This window comes from Microcaecilia unicolor, chromosome 4 (assembly GCF_901765095.1).
Source record: "Microcaecilia unicolor chromosome 4, aMicUni1.1, whole genome shotgun sequence".
NCBI lineage: Eukaryota > Metazoa > Chordata > Amphibia > Gymnophiona > Siphonopidae > Microcaecilia > Microcaecilia unicolor.
The window spans coordinates 155,106,581-155,119,850 of NC_044034.1; the positions used below are offsets into that span (position 1 = coordinate 155,106,581).

The following is a 13,270-nucleotide window of genomic DNA, read 5'->3' on the forward strand; positions in this document are numbered from 1 at the left end:
ACAAATCATATAGCAAATCAGATCTGGAAAAATCAGCACCTTCTTTAGTCTCTTCTCCCTGGGTTGGACTTTCTCAGCTTATTAGTTGTGGGGACCCCTGACAGATACTCCCCTTGTGATAGTTTTCCTTCCATAACAAACACTATTCCCCCCCCCCCCCCCACCCCCCCCCCCCCGCACAGCTGCAACCCAGAATTCTGTAAGTGTTGACAGGTATCTAGAAATCCCCTTTTTTCACTCACATTTACATACTTTGGGTTCTACCCAATTGGTTACATCAGAGTAATCCATAAACTCTGCTTCAGACATTTTATCCTTCCCTTGAATCTCAGATCCCTCCACTTCCATAGGAGTAGGTCCCCCAGCTTTTGCCTTCCATTAAGATCTTCACCCCCTGGATCTGCTGAGAGCCATTGTGGATGACTCACGAGGGCCTGCGGATCCAGGGAGGCTTATCCTCTTCAGGACTCCTCCTTTCACTAACCATACCCCTGCATCTGTGACTGCTCTGCCACTCCCCTCCAGCTTTGGAATTCTTTGTCTACTGTTTACTGTTTCAGGAACCCCTACTCTTCGTGGGACAATGGATTTGGGGGTCAGATTCATGGGCTGGGGCATAGGCATCTCATCAAGCTATTCTATAAAGCACAGCACCTAACTTCAATCATGGGTATCTGAAAAGGGTGAATGACCATAGGCGTGTCAGGGGTGTTCCAAAAGGTTTTGTGCGTGTCTAAGTTAGGTTGGTGCCAGCTTTATCCTAAAAACAGGTGTAAGTATGACACCTAAAAGTTAGGTGCCGGATCTGCATTGAACGTTATTCTGTAAAGGACGCACTCCCTTTATAGAATAGTGCTTTGGGGGAAATTCTGTATAAGGCATCTAGAAAATCCACACGGAAAACATTTCCACCTAAGCATATTCTATAAGGGGCACCTATATTTGGGGGCGGTATATAGAATATGCTTAATTAATATCCTAGCGACTGAAACTATGTGCCTCCATTTACATCAATGAAAATGTGGTGTAAATTCTGACGCGTAGATTTACACGCACTGGGCCATGTTCTATAACTATGTGCATAAATTTTGGAATTCCCATTTCCCCGCCACTAACCATGCTCCTTTTGCCTGCATGCATTATAATTTAGGTGCCGTACATTACACAAATATGGTTAGCAAGTTATGAGCTTAAATTCTAACTATTGCCAATTAGTGCTCATTATTGCTTGTTAAGTGCTGTTAACAACGCTGATTGGCTTGTTAAGCCAATTAAGTTTACGTGTGTTGTTATAGAATACGCTTGGATTTCAGCATGGAATGCTAGGTGCGCTATATAGAATCCGGGAGTTTGCACTCAATATTTTCAGCAACAAATTAGTGCCATTTATTAACTTCCTTCCTGTTTGCATATATAGGAAAGCAAAGTCTTAAGAACATTCAGTTAATATTTGTAACCTTCTTTCTTTACCTTTCCTGCAAATGAATTTGAAATTCTTTCTATTTCAATCTCAAATTCATTTGTGTGAGCAATCGTTAAAATTCAAAGGGACTGCATTTAGAAACTCATTTTCAGTGAAGGTAAATAGAGGCTTAAAATAAAACAGATTGAAACCAGGTAATTTGCTCCACCCATAATTTAAGTTCAAAGCAGCAGAAACCCTGATTTCATCCTAGTCTGTGTGAATTAGTGCCAGAAAGCAGTGGATGGTAAACGTGAACAGTCCTACACAAAGCACAATTTCAGCAGTTATCTTCATGCCAAAGGGATGTGGTATTAATCTTCAGTGTTTCCTCCCAGTGCATTATGAGGCCCTTTTTACAAAAAGGTAGAAGGTGTAGCACAGACCTGACGCACGGTGATTCGGCCCTACCACTGGGCTCCTGGGGAAGCCCGGCAGTAATTCTATGTCCCGCCACACACCAATTCCATTGCTAGAAAATATTTTTTAATTTTTTTAGCACCAGGGGTGTGTCTGACAGTAATTGGGTAATACCATATGCCGCACAGTTATTGCTGGTGCTACCCAGGATCCCCTGCCACCTCCTAAATAGGAGGTGGCAAGGGCTCTTCCAGGACTTACCGTACGATCATTTCCTTCCTTAAAATAAAAAAAATACCCTTTACTGGTGGCAGGAAAAAGGGGCCTCACTGAGTGCCAAACCCACATGACAATATCACTGCAGGGCCCCTTTAGCTGCCGTTTGGTAAAAGGACCCCATAAGAACAATATTCAAGCTGTCTACACTGAGATAAAGGCTTTGACTTATTTTTTGGTCAGGAGCATAAAAAAAATGTCCCATTTCATTTAGAAAATAAAATGAAAGGAAAATGAAGTGAAACTTTGTTCACTATTCGTCATTTAACTTTCAGAAACTCCCACTTCCTGCAGTAAGCCTAAAAACATAGCACCCTATTTCGGGTCTAGACCTTGTCCTCCTGTCTCCCCTGAGAAAGCAAATGCACGCCTGCCCTGAGCTACCAGCCACCTACCTGACTTTTGCTCTGTCTGTGTGATGAATTTGCTTGATGAGGCAGGAGCAATCCCCAGTCACTCCTGCCCCACCAGTGCATTTGCAGGGTCCACCTTTAAATTCCACTTAAAAGGCTTCAGATCTTGCAGAACACAGCTGTCTGTCTTCTCTGCCATTTACAGAAGTTTGATCACGTCAGGTCTGTTTTAAAGGATCATCTTTGGTTACCAATTGCATTCCACATTCTGTTCAAAACTCTGCTTCTGGCGTTTAGGGCCCTCAGACAAGATACACCTTCTTATCTATCCTCATTGACTGTCTCCTATTCCCCAGCGCAGGTCCTGTGCTCTATTAATGACCATCATATGGTCCTGTCTCTGTATCACTCCATGGTGCGACCTCATCTTGAGTATTGTGTTCAATTCTGGTTGCCGTATCTCAAAAAAGATATAGAGGAATTAGAAAAGGTTCAAAGAAGAGCGACCAAAATGATAGAGGGAACGGAACTGCTCCCATATGCGGAAAGGCTAAAGTGATTAGGGCTCTTCAGCTTGGAAAGAGATGGCTGAGGGGGGATATGATTGAGGTCTAAAAAATCTTGAGTGGTGTGGAGTAGGTGGAGGTGAATTGATTTTTCACTCATTCAAAAAGTACAGTATTAGGGGACATCCAATGAAATTGCATGGAAATACTTTTAAAATAAATAGGAGGAAATATTTTTGCACTCGAAGAATAGTTGAGCTCTGGAACCCATTGCCAAGGATGTGATAATGGCGGTTAGCATATCTGGGTTTAAAAAAGGTTTGTACAAGTTCCTGGAGGAAAAGTCCATAGTATGTTATTTAGAAGGGCATGGGAAAAGCTACTACTTGTCCTGGGACTTGTAGCATGGAATGTTGCTACTTTTGGGGATTCTGCCAGGTACTTGTGACCTGGACTGGCCATTGTTGGAAGCAGGATACTGGGATAGATGGACTATTGGTCTGACCCAGTATGGCGCCTTTTTCTTTGTCACCCCTAATTTATAGAATTCTATGCCTTTAAACTTGCACAGCGAATTTGCCCAAAAGAAATTTAAATCATTGCTAAAAGCCTGGCTATTTCAATAAGCCTATACTGATTAGTGATGTTTGGCACGATTTGGCAGGATGTGTTCTTGTGCGCCTGGGTCACTTTCATATGAATTATTCTAGTTCTTTTACCTTTTTTATTAGTTTTGTGAACTGCTTTCTCCTGTATGACAGTTAAAGCAGTATATCAAGTCACAAATAAATAAATTAATAAATAAAATGAGTCATTGAGTCCACAAAGGCAGCACGGAATTCAATGACATCTTCTTGGGTTGCAGCTTCCATTCCGTGAATGAACCTACTCATCAGTGCATAACATTGGCTAAGTCTTGTATAGTGCTGTTATCATAAGCTTGGAAGCATTCTCATTATTAACCCCTCTCTCTTCTTCTTGTTTATAGTATCTCTAGCATTGCTTCAGTATTAGACAAGTTAATGACGTCTTGAGAGCTGACAATAGAAATTCTGGAAAGGACCATGTTATGTTATTCCTATTGTTGTAGGAAGCTTAGACAGTGTTATCCAATAGAGGAAAAATTTCTACAACACCTTGAAATTTCAGATTTCTCAACAGTGGACGTACAAAAAACAGTTTTGTTGGCTTCAAGTTATTTTGCAATCATACCTGGATAATTCTTAAGCTTCTAGGTGAAGGTTAAATTCTCCAGTGATATGACACAAATCTTTGTTTGTGTTATGTGCCATGTATAATAATAAGAAGAACATAAGAATAGCTATACCATACAATGGTCCATCTAGCCCAGTATCTTGCTTCCAACAGTGGCCAATTCGGGTCACAAGAACCTGGCAGAAGCCCAAAGAGTAGCAACATTCCATGCAGAATCCAAAGAGCAGAAAGATTCCGGAATCCCAAAGTGTAGCAACATTCTGGAATCCCCCAAAATAGCAAGATTCCAGAATCCCAAAGAGTAGCAACACTCCATGCTACCAATCCTGGGGCAAGCAGTGTCTTCCCCCATGTCCAAACCTTTTAAACCCAGATACACTAACCAGATATCGGGTTAATATTCAGCCTGCAGCAGTCACCATTTTTTTTAAAACTCTGTCATGGGCAGAATTAGCCCCAGATATTCAATGCTGGGTCATGTCTGGCGACCAGCATTGAATATTCAGTGCTTATTCCTCAGAAGCTAGCCATTGGAGCTTATACGGATCCCGGCTGAAGTATCACAAGGCTGCTGCTTGAAGTGCGGTAGCCATTTGAGGGAGGCATTGCAATGGGCAGGAGTGATTGGGCCTTGCTCCTGCCCATTTCCCCACTGGGCCACCAGGATAGAGGGGCAGGAAAGCCTGCAAACATGGGGGAAAGTGGGCTTGCTGTTCTGGGAGGGGGAAGTGGGGAAGGGAGGGGGTCCTGCTTTGCTTCAGGGGTTGGGAGAAGGAGCACACATCAGAAGGGGGTCTTTCTAGCATTCAAAGGTGAGTGGAAGGGATCGAGTCCTGCTTCTGGGGGAGGGGCAGTGGGAGGCAAGGAGCAGGGAGCAAAAGGGGTAGTTCAGGATGTGCCTGGGGGGGGGGGGGGGGAATTGTGAGGGAGGGATGGGGATGGCACTTGCTGATATTCAGATCGATTAACTTTGCCCCATAAACTTAGCCTTTTTTTCTGTCCTAACTTTATGTAGTTGCTCAGCTGGTTCTCTAGGTTTCTTCACCACCTTAACTCTGTTCCCACACCGTCCACAAACTAGCCAGCTTTGGCGTGAATAGTTAGAGGAGATATTCAGCTGCCACTGAATATCCCTGGTTAGCCCCGGACAAGCAATTTAATGTCCAAGAGCCTCTCCTGGCTGTTTAAATTTGCTTCGAATATGAACCACAATAATAATAAAAATGGGGCAGATATTCAGCAGCAGGCAGTGAGCATTTGGCATTATTCTTAGATATCCAGTCCATGCACTGGCATTAAGGGGCCCTTTTACTAAGCCACATAGGCATGTTCGTGTGTCCTATGTGTGTCAAACTTTGAACTACTGCCTAGCTATCACGTGGGCCCGGGTAGTTATTTCATTTTTTACGTGCGTCCACTAAGCGTGCCGGTGCATGGCGCTAACTGGGCATTAATTGGCATTGTACACATGTAGACCATTACTGCCCAGTTAACACATGAGACTTTACTGCTAGGTCAATGGGTGGCGGTAAGCTCTCAGGCCCAAAATGGAAGCGCGCCATTTTTAATTTTGCCGCACGTCCATTTTCAGCCCAAAAAAAGGCAATTTTTGCAGGTGCGCTGAAAAACGGACCTGCACACATCCAATACCCGTATCTACACCAGCACAGGCCATTTTTTGGCACACCTTAGTAAAATGACCCCTAAATATCTGGTTTTATGTAGGCAGCTCTCTCTCTCTCTTCTGCGATTAAGTTCGATATTCAGCACTTACCGCCTAAGTAACACCACATGAAGATAAGACTGACTGTTATGCAGTCCAATATGGCTGCTTAACTTAGGTGGTTAAGCGCTGAATATGAATATCGGTATTTAACCCGCATTAGCACCAACTCTGCCCTGGACTGCCTACAAAATAACCAGCTTTCACTCCAGTGGTCTGTGGTGATATTCAGCGACATTAACTGGTTAAATGCCCCGCTCAAGCAATTTAACCGACCAGGAGTTATTTCTGGCTGGTTAAATCACTTTGAATATCGACCACTATAATAATAATATAACAATAATAATAAATCATGGGCCCGGTGACAGTGGTTGATTGTCCCCTCTACCCTTTGCTCCTCATCATCATCTCTTCTTTTTGTTACGCTTGCTTGTTTATAGTGTTTCAAATAATTCTCTTTGCATTTCTGTATCTTTTTTTGTTTATTTGTTTGGTTTCTATGATGCTTTTGTAAACCGCCTTTCTTGAAAGGCAGTACAGCAATTCTGTAATAAATCAAATTAAATTCTGTGTGCCGCAATGATTTTTCTTGATCATTGCCAGTTAAAATGCTGTGACCCCAGAGCATGGGTTGTTGAACTATGATTTTATCTTCTGTAAATGTCAAATTTATGTGTCATCTTTGGGGAATGTCCCTGCATGAGCAATGTTCAAACCTGTACCAAGAAGTACAGCAACAATAGATGTTTGCCTGACTATTCACCTCAGAAACCTCTTGATATGACCACCACTAGCTATTTCCTGCATATCAACAAGGTGAAGGGAAGGTGACTGAAGTCATGAAAGTTTATAGAGCTCTGAAAAGCCATTGCTTTAAGCTTGGATAAAGCACTGTTCTTGCCAAGTTTGTCTACTTCACAGCATGGAAGTAAAGATCCATGACGCAAACAAACAAACAAAAACAAACAGCGTAAGGCAATAACTTGGCATTGGATGAACTTAATACATGTGAAGGGACATTTTCGATATGACGTCTAAGTCCGACTTTGGATGTTTATTTATTTATTGCATTTGTATCCACATTTTCCCACCTATTTGCAGTCTCAATGTTTCGCAAAAACGTCCAAAATCTGAATAGCAAGGAAGGTCATTTTTCAAAAAAGAAAAACATCTATCTTTTGTTTTCAAAATAGAAGGTTTTGTGATTTGGATGTTTTATTTTTTGGTCCATTTTCGAAAAAAAAAAAAAAAAAATGTCCAACTGCAAAACACACAAAAGCAAGGCATTGGGATGTAGGAGGAGCCAGCATTTTAGTAGACTGGTCCCCCTGACATAGTAACATAGTAGATGACGGCAGAAAAAGACCTGCACGGTCCATCCAGTCTGCCGAAGAAGATAAATTCATATGTGCTACTTTTTTATTTGTACTGTCCTCTTCAGTGCACAGACCGTATAAGTCTGGCCAGCCTTATCCCCGCCTCCCAACCACCAGCTCTGGCACAGACCGTATAAGTCTGCCCAGCCCTATCCCCGCCTCCCAACCACCAGCTCTGGCACAGACCGTATAAGTCTGCCCAGCACTAGTCCTGCCTCCCAACCACCAGCCCCAGAACAGACCGTATAAGTCTGCCCAGCACTATCCCCGCCACCCAACCACCAGCCCCGGAACAGACCGTATAAGTCTGCCCAGCACTATCCCTGCCTCCCACCACCGGCTCTGGCACAGACCCTATAAGTCTGCCCAGCACTAGTCCTGCCTCCCAACCACCAGCCCCAGCACAGACCGTATAAGTCTGCCCAGCACTAGCCCCGCCTCCCAACCACCAGCTCTGCCACCCATTCTAGGCTAAGCTCCTGAGGATCCCTTCCTTCTGCACAGGATTCCTTTATGGTTATCCCACGCATGTTTGAATTCCGTTACTGTTTTCATCTCCACCACCTCCCGCGGGAGGGCATTCCAAGCATCCACCACTCTGGAATGCCCTCCCGTGGGAGGTGGTGGAGATGAAACGGTAACAGAATTCAAACATGACATCCCAGGAAAGCAATAGGGCACCCTAGGGGGCACTGCAGTGGACTTCATAAAATGCTCCCAGGTATACATCTGACTATTGCTCCCTTGCCTTGTCTTCTGAGCCCCCCAAAACCCACTACCCCCAACTGTACACCACTACCATAGCCCTTATGGGTGAAGGGGGCACCTATATGTGGGTACAGTGGGTTTCTGGTGAGTTTTGAAGGGCTCACAGTTTCCTCCACAAGTGTAACAGGTAGGGGGTGGTAGAAGCCTGGGTCCACCTGTCTGCAGTGCACTCACCCACCAGTACACTACTCCAGGGATCTGCATGCTGTTCTAATGGACCTGAGTATAACATCTGAGGCTGGCACAGAGGCTGGCAAGTAATGTTTTCCATCACATTTTGGGGGTGGGGAGGTTAGTGACCACTGGGGGAATAAAGGGAGGTCATCCCTGATTCCCTGCAGTGGTCACCTGGTTATTTAGGGCACCTTTTTGTGCCTTATTTGTTATAAAAACAGGTCTAGCTCAAAACATCATAGTTTTAGTCCTGGACGTTTTTGTTTTCTTCCATTATGGCTGAAAACATCTAAGTCTCAGGAACACCCAAGTCCCACCCTGAATACACCCCTGATACACCCTCTTGAGACTTGGACGCACTTCTGACGGACTTCAAAGAAAAACGTCTAAAAGTAGGTTTCAAAAATGCTGATTTGGACGTTTTTGTGAGAAAAACATCCAAATGCTTCTTTATGCCACTTTTTAGACATTTTCCTGTTTTGAAAATGAGCCCATTCTTCTCTCACCTTTGGGAGATAACATTCCTTTCCTCAGGTCAAAACAATAACAAAACCTGATATTTTGATCTGAGAAAAGGAATGCTGTCTCAAAGTCTAATCCAGAAATGTATTAAATGAATGTAATAAACAGTTAGATTATTATTTGAATTTTTTGAGCTTTAGTTCTTCACTTTAGTTGTAGGAAATTTGTTCTGTACCATGGAAGATGCCCATACTAATGGGCGTATTCACTGTTTTTTGTAGGTATGGATGGATAGAAGAAATATTGTCGTCCCTCGTATCCATCCCCATCCAATTGTGCTGCAAACAACACAGGCGTTTATATTCTTATCTCAAACATAACTGATCGATATGATGTCTATTGCTTCAATGCCTCAGGTATTTACTGTTGACATAAATGGATGCTGTAGATATAAAATGAACAATGTAGATGTTTATTAAGAGGGAATTTTTCAAAACTGCTCACATTCCAGCAAACTGTAGAGGCATTTTACATACAGCTTTGCAAGGGAAAATATAGATGCCTATATTGCCTTTAAAAATATAGATGCCTATTTTGCTTGGGGAACATGAACAGCTGCTCTGACTTTTTGCAGGGGTACTTTTTCCATTGGAAATAGAGCACGTAGGTTTGAAATGGAATTTATATGTGGCATTTCCATTTCCCTCCCTTGACCTTGCCTTGCTTGAGAAATGTTCAGACAGCTAGTTTGCCCATTTAAATTGCTTTGAAAATTGCCCCATAGCCAAAATATAGGAAGATGCACTGAGTTTAGTACTTTGTCATATTAGTGTTTCTAGATCTATACAATGCATTTTATGAAACATATTTTTCATATTTTTTAAATAATACAATATACAATAATGAGCATGTCAGGAACACTATGGACATTTTCAGAGTATGAAATAATCGACCATAGGGATGTGCACAGCCCAAATATTTTCAGTTCATTTTCAGTTTGTTTGGCTTTTTTTTAATTCTCAATTTTCAGGCATTTTTTAGATTGTTTCACATACTAGCATTAATAACTTTATTAACATGAGTTAGAACTTTTAAACACATGCAAATCAATTGCATACACCTTAATTCATAGGCAAATGCATGTTAAATCAATTTTGCATGCACGGAAAATGTTAAGGCACATTAATTACTTCAATGCTCACATATGTGGAGGAGTGGCCTAGTGGTTAGGGTGGTGGACTTTGGTCCTGAGGAACTGAGTTTGATTCCCCATTCAGGCACAGGCAGCTCCTTGTGACTCTGGGCAAGTCACTTAACCCTCCATTGTCCCATGTAAGCCACATTGGGCCTGCCATGAGTGGGAAAGTGTGGGGTACAAATGTAATAAAAAAATACTCATCAAGAAATCAGCAATGCACCCAATAGGAAACATATGAGGCATATTTTCAAAGCACTTAGCCTTCCAAAGTTCCATAGAAACCTATGGAACTTTGGAAGGCTAAGTGCTTTGAAAATATGCCTGATAGTAACATAGTAGATGACGGCAGAAAAAGACCTGCACGGTCCATCCAGTCTGCCCAACAAGATAAACTCATATGTGCTACTTTTTGTGTATACCTTACCTTGATTTGTATCTGTCATTTTCAGGGCACAGACCGTATAAGTCTGCCCAGCACTATCCCAGCCCCCCCTCCCACCACCGGCTCTGCCACCCAATCTCAGCTAAGCTTCTGAGGATCCATTCCCTCGGAACAGGATTCCTTTATGTTTATCCCACGCATGTTTGAATTCAAATCAAGCATTTAAGCAGTTGTCCATGCTGTGTGTTTATCTCAGCGGTTCTAGGTCAGTTCCCACCTGGACAGTTCCCACCCACCAGTTCCCATCTGGATAATTCCCACCTAGGACAATTCCCACTGAACCAGTTCCCACCACACCAGGGAAAATACAAAACACACAAGGCAAGTAATCTCCCTCCGTTTTCTCTTCCAGATTGATTGGGGTGCCAGTACCCCCTCACACCCCCCCCCCCTACAACTTTATCTTTTACACTTCCCTTTTCCCTTTCAGACATGCAGTTCATGTGGTGGGTAATGCCCCCCCCCCACCCCCACCAAACACACACACACAACCCAAACTAGGTTTCAGTCTAATTCATGTTTAATCCAGGATACAAATGTCATAAATAAATAAATAGAAACTGCAGTTCATGTGACACCCCAAAACTAGGTTTGAACCTAATTCAGTCCCTCAAAATGACGCACTGATTACAATTTATAACAAATTGCTACTCTAGCTATGCCCTCCCACACACCCCCAAACTAGGTTTCAACCTAATTCATGTTTAATGGGTCTAAATGTCATAAATAAGTAAATATAAATACAAACTGCAAGTCATGTAGGGGGTAAGTGCCCCCACACCTCCCTAAACTAAGTTTAAACCTAATTCAGACCCTCAAAATGACATGCTGATTATGATTTATGACAAATTACTACTCTACCTATGAAAAGTTATTCTGCAATTGTACATCCTCTGTGTACATCTGTATGCTGCTCTAATCTCCTTGTTCCAGATCCAATACAAGAAAGAACCTACGGTCAGTTAAAAAAAATGCTAGGGAGGGTGGGAAATGACCAGAGGTGGGGTGAAGTCCTTGGTGGAAATTGTCCCAGGGGAATTGTCCTAGGTGGGAGTTGTCTCAGGGGGAATTGGTGGGTGGGAACTTGCCTGATACCATCTCCGTAATCTGTACACTAACATGTTGGTATATTATTTCTAATAAAATTGCTTTCTTGACAAAAGAATCTTAATTGCATAAAATAACTGTTGGCATTAATTTTGTTCAGTGTTTAAAATGACATCTAAGGTGACTTTCTAGGCCTTATTCCTTCAGATACAGATGGGTATGAGCTGGTGTAACTTGCATTGTGATATCGTGCAAGGTTTTATATGCCAGTGTCTTCAAGCTCAGCCTTGGTAACCTGTCTTCAGAGTTTCAAGAGCAGATCTTTTGGCACTTTCCCATGTCTTTCACGCTTCTGTTTTCCCTTTCCAAGCTTAAGACTTTGAAATGCCATTATTTTTCTCAAGTAAAACACCTGGAATGCTGCATAAATGCTATGATTGTTTTATAATTATTGATCAGGCATTCAGAAGTCAAGAGTTATTCTGTAGAACTAGATTATTCTTCAATTTTCACCTATGAATACAGGGTCAACTCAGTCTGATTATCAGGGAGTGCTTGATATAATCCACAACTGCTCATTTCTTGGAGTCCTTTTCCAAAAGAGCCAAATAAGGCCAACAAGAAATCTCTTGCAAATGCCAATGTTACAATTAAATTGCAATAAATATTGTGTTTCCTTTGTATGCAGAAACTAGGAAGAAAGTATGTGATCCCATCATCCTACCACCATCATTCACTTTTTATCCAGACAAAACTGTTCAAGAACAAGGTATGGTTTTGCTTACATGAGTGAGTATTCATTTTCCAGTGCACAAGAATCCCATTGTGAATTGTAAGAAGGCCTAAGGTGGCAGATAAGCATTGAGGTTCATCAGCTCTAACCTTGATGGCTGAAGGTCATTGTGTTCAATAGTCTTAGCCGTGCAATCCAACTATGTTCAGGTTTGTCTGTTCCTCATTCTTCCCTGAAGAGCTCCTCATAGCATCTAGTATCAGTTTTGCTTTGTTCCTATATTGTTATTAAGGATGCTTTCTAAAATCTCACCACTTTGGAGAATTTCCCACTATACCATGGAAGAGTAGCTTGGTGGCTAGAGCATTGGGCTTATACTCAGGGAAGCTTGGTTCAAACCCTGATGCTGCTCTTTATGATCTTGGTCAATTCACTTAACCCTCCATTAAGCTACTACCAAAAAAGGCGTGATCTAAATCCAGATACATTAAAAGGTAAAAATAAAAAAACAAAACTCCAAGCAAAGCATAATCAAAACACAAAATGGTCTCTTTTACTAAGCCGTGCTAAAAAGTGGTCTGCACTGTTTTTAGTGCATGGGTGTTGCACATGCTGAGGCCACTTTTAGAATGGCTGTAAAATGACCTCAATTTCTTTTTTTTTTTCATTAATGGCCATGCGCCAGCTTCCCAATTAGCATGTGGCCATTAGCACAATAGCCCTTACTACCACCTAGTTTGTAGGAGGTAGGGGCTCCCAGGCTAACCCTGAGCTAATTGGCAATGTGTGGCAATTTACCCACACTACCAGATTAACACAGGTTCCAAACGCCCCCACACTATAAATGATTAAATATTTTTTGCACGGGATTGGCACGCGCTGATCCCAGAACTACCGCTTACCTTCAGATTCTTGGCATTGTCCTTGATTTACAGATTCTACAATATATTCCTTTCCCTCATATGCCCAAATACTAGCTTTGAGGACAAGAAAAATGCCTCGAATTGAACAGCCTAAAGACACTATAGTCAATACAGATCAACACAACCCCCACCATTCTGTAAAAGTTATGCGCCATTCACATGCGCAGTTTCAACAGAAAAACCCAGGAATGCACTCAGCGGTATTCTGTAATGTCCAAAAAGGTGTGCACGTATGCAGTATGTCATATAAAT

General features: G+C 42.3%; 1 protein-coding gene across 1 annotated transcript in view; it reads left to right on the forward strand.

Annotated features, from left to right (window-relative positions):
- Nucleotides 1-13,270, forward strand: part of CD44 (CD44 molecule (Indian blood group)) — a 132,327-nt gene that overhangs the window by 64,829 nt on the left and 54,228 nt on the right. The window contains 4 exon segments of the mRNA XM_030202432.1: nt 8,957-8,970; nt 8,973-8,999; nt 9,002-9,091; nt 12,051-12,131. Coding sequence (XP_030058292.1) covers nt 8,957-8,970; nt 8,973-8,999; nt 9,002-9,091; nt 12,051-12,131 — 212 coding nt within the window.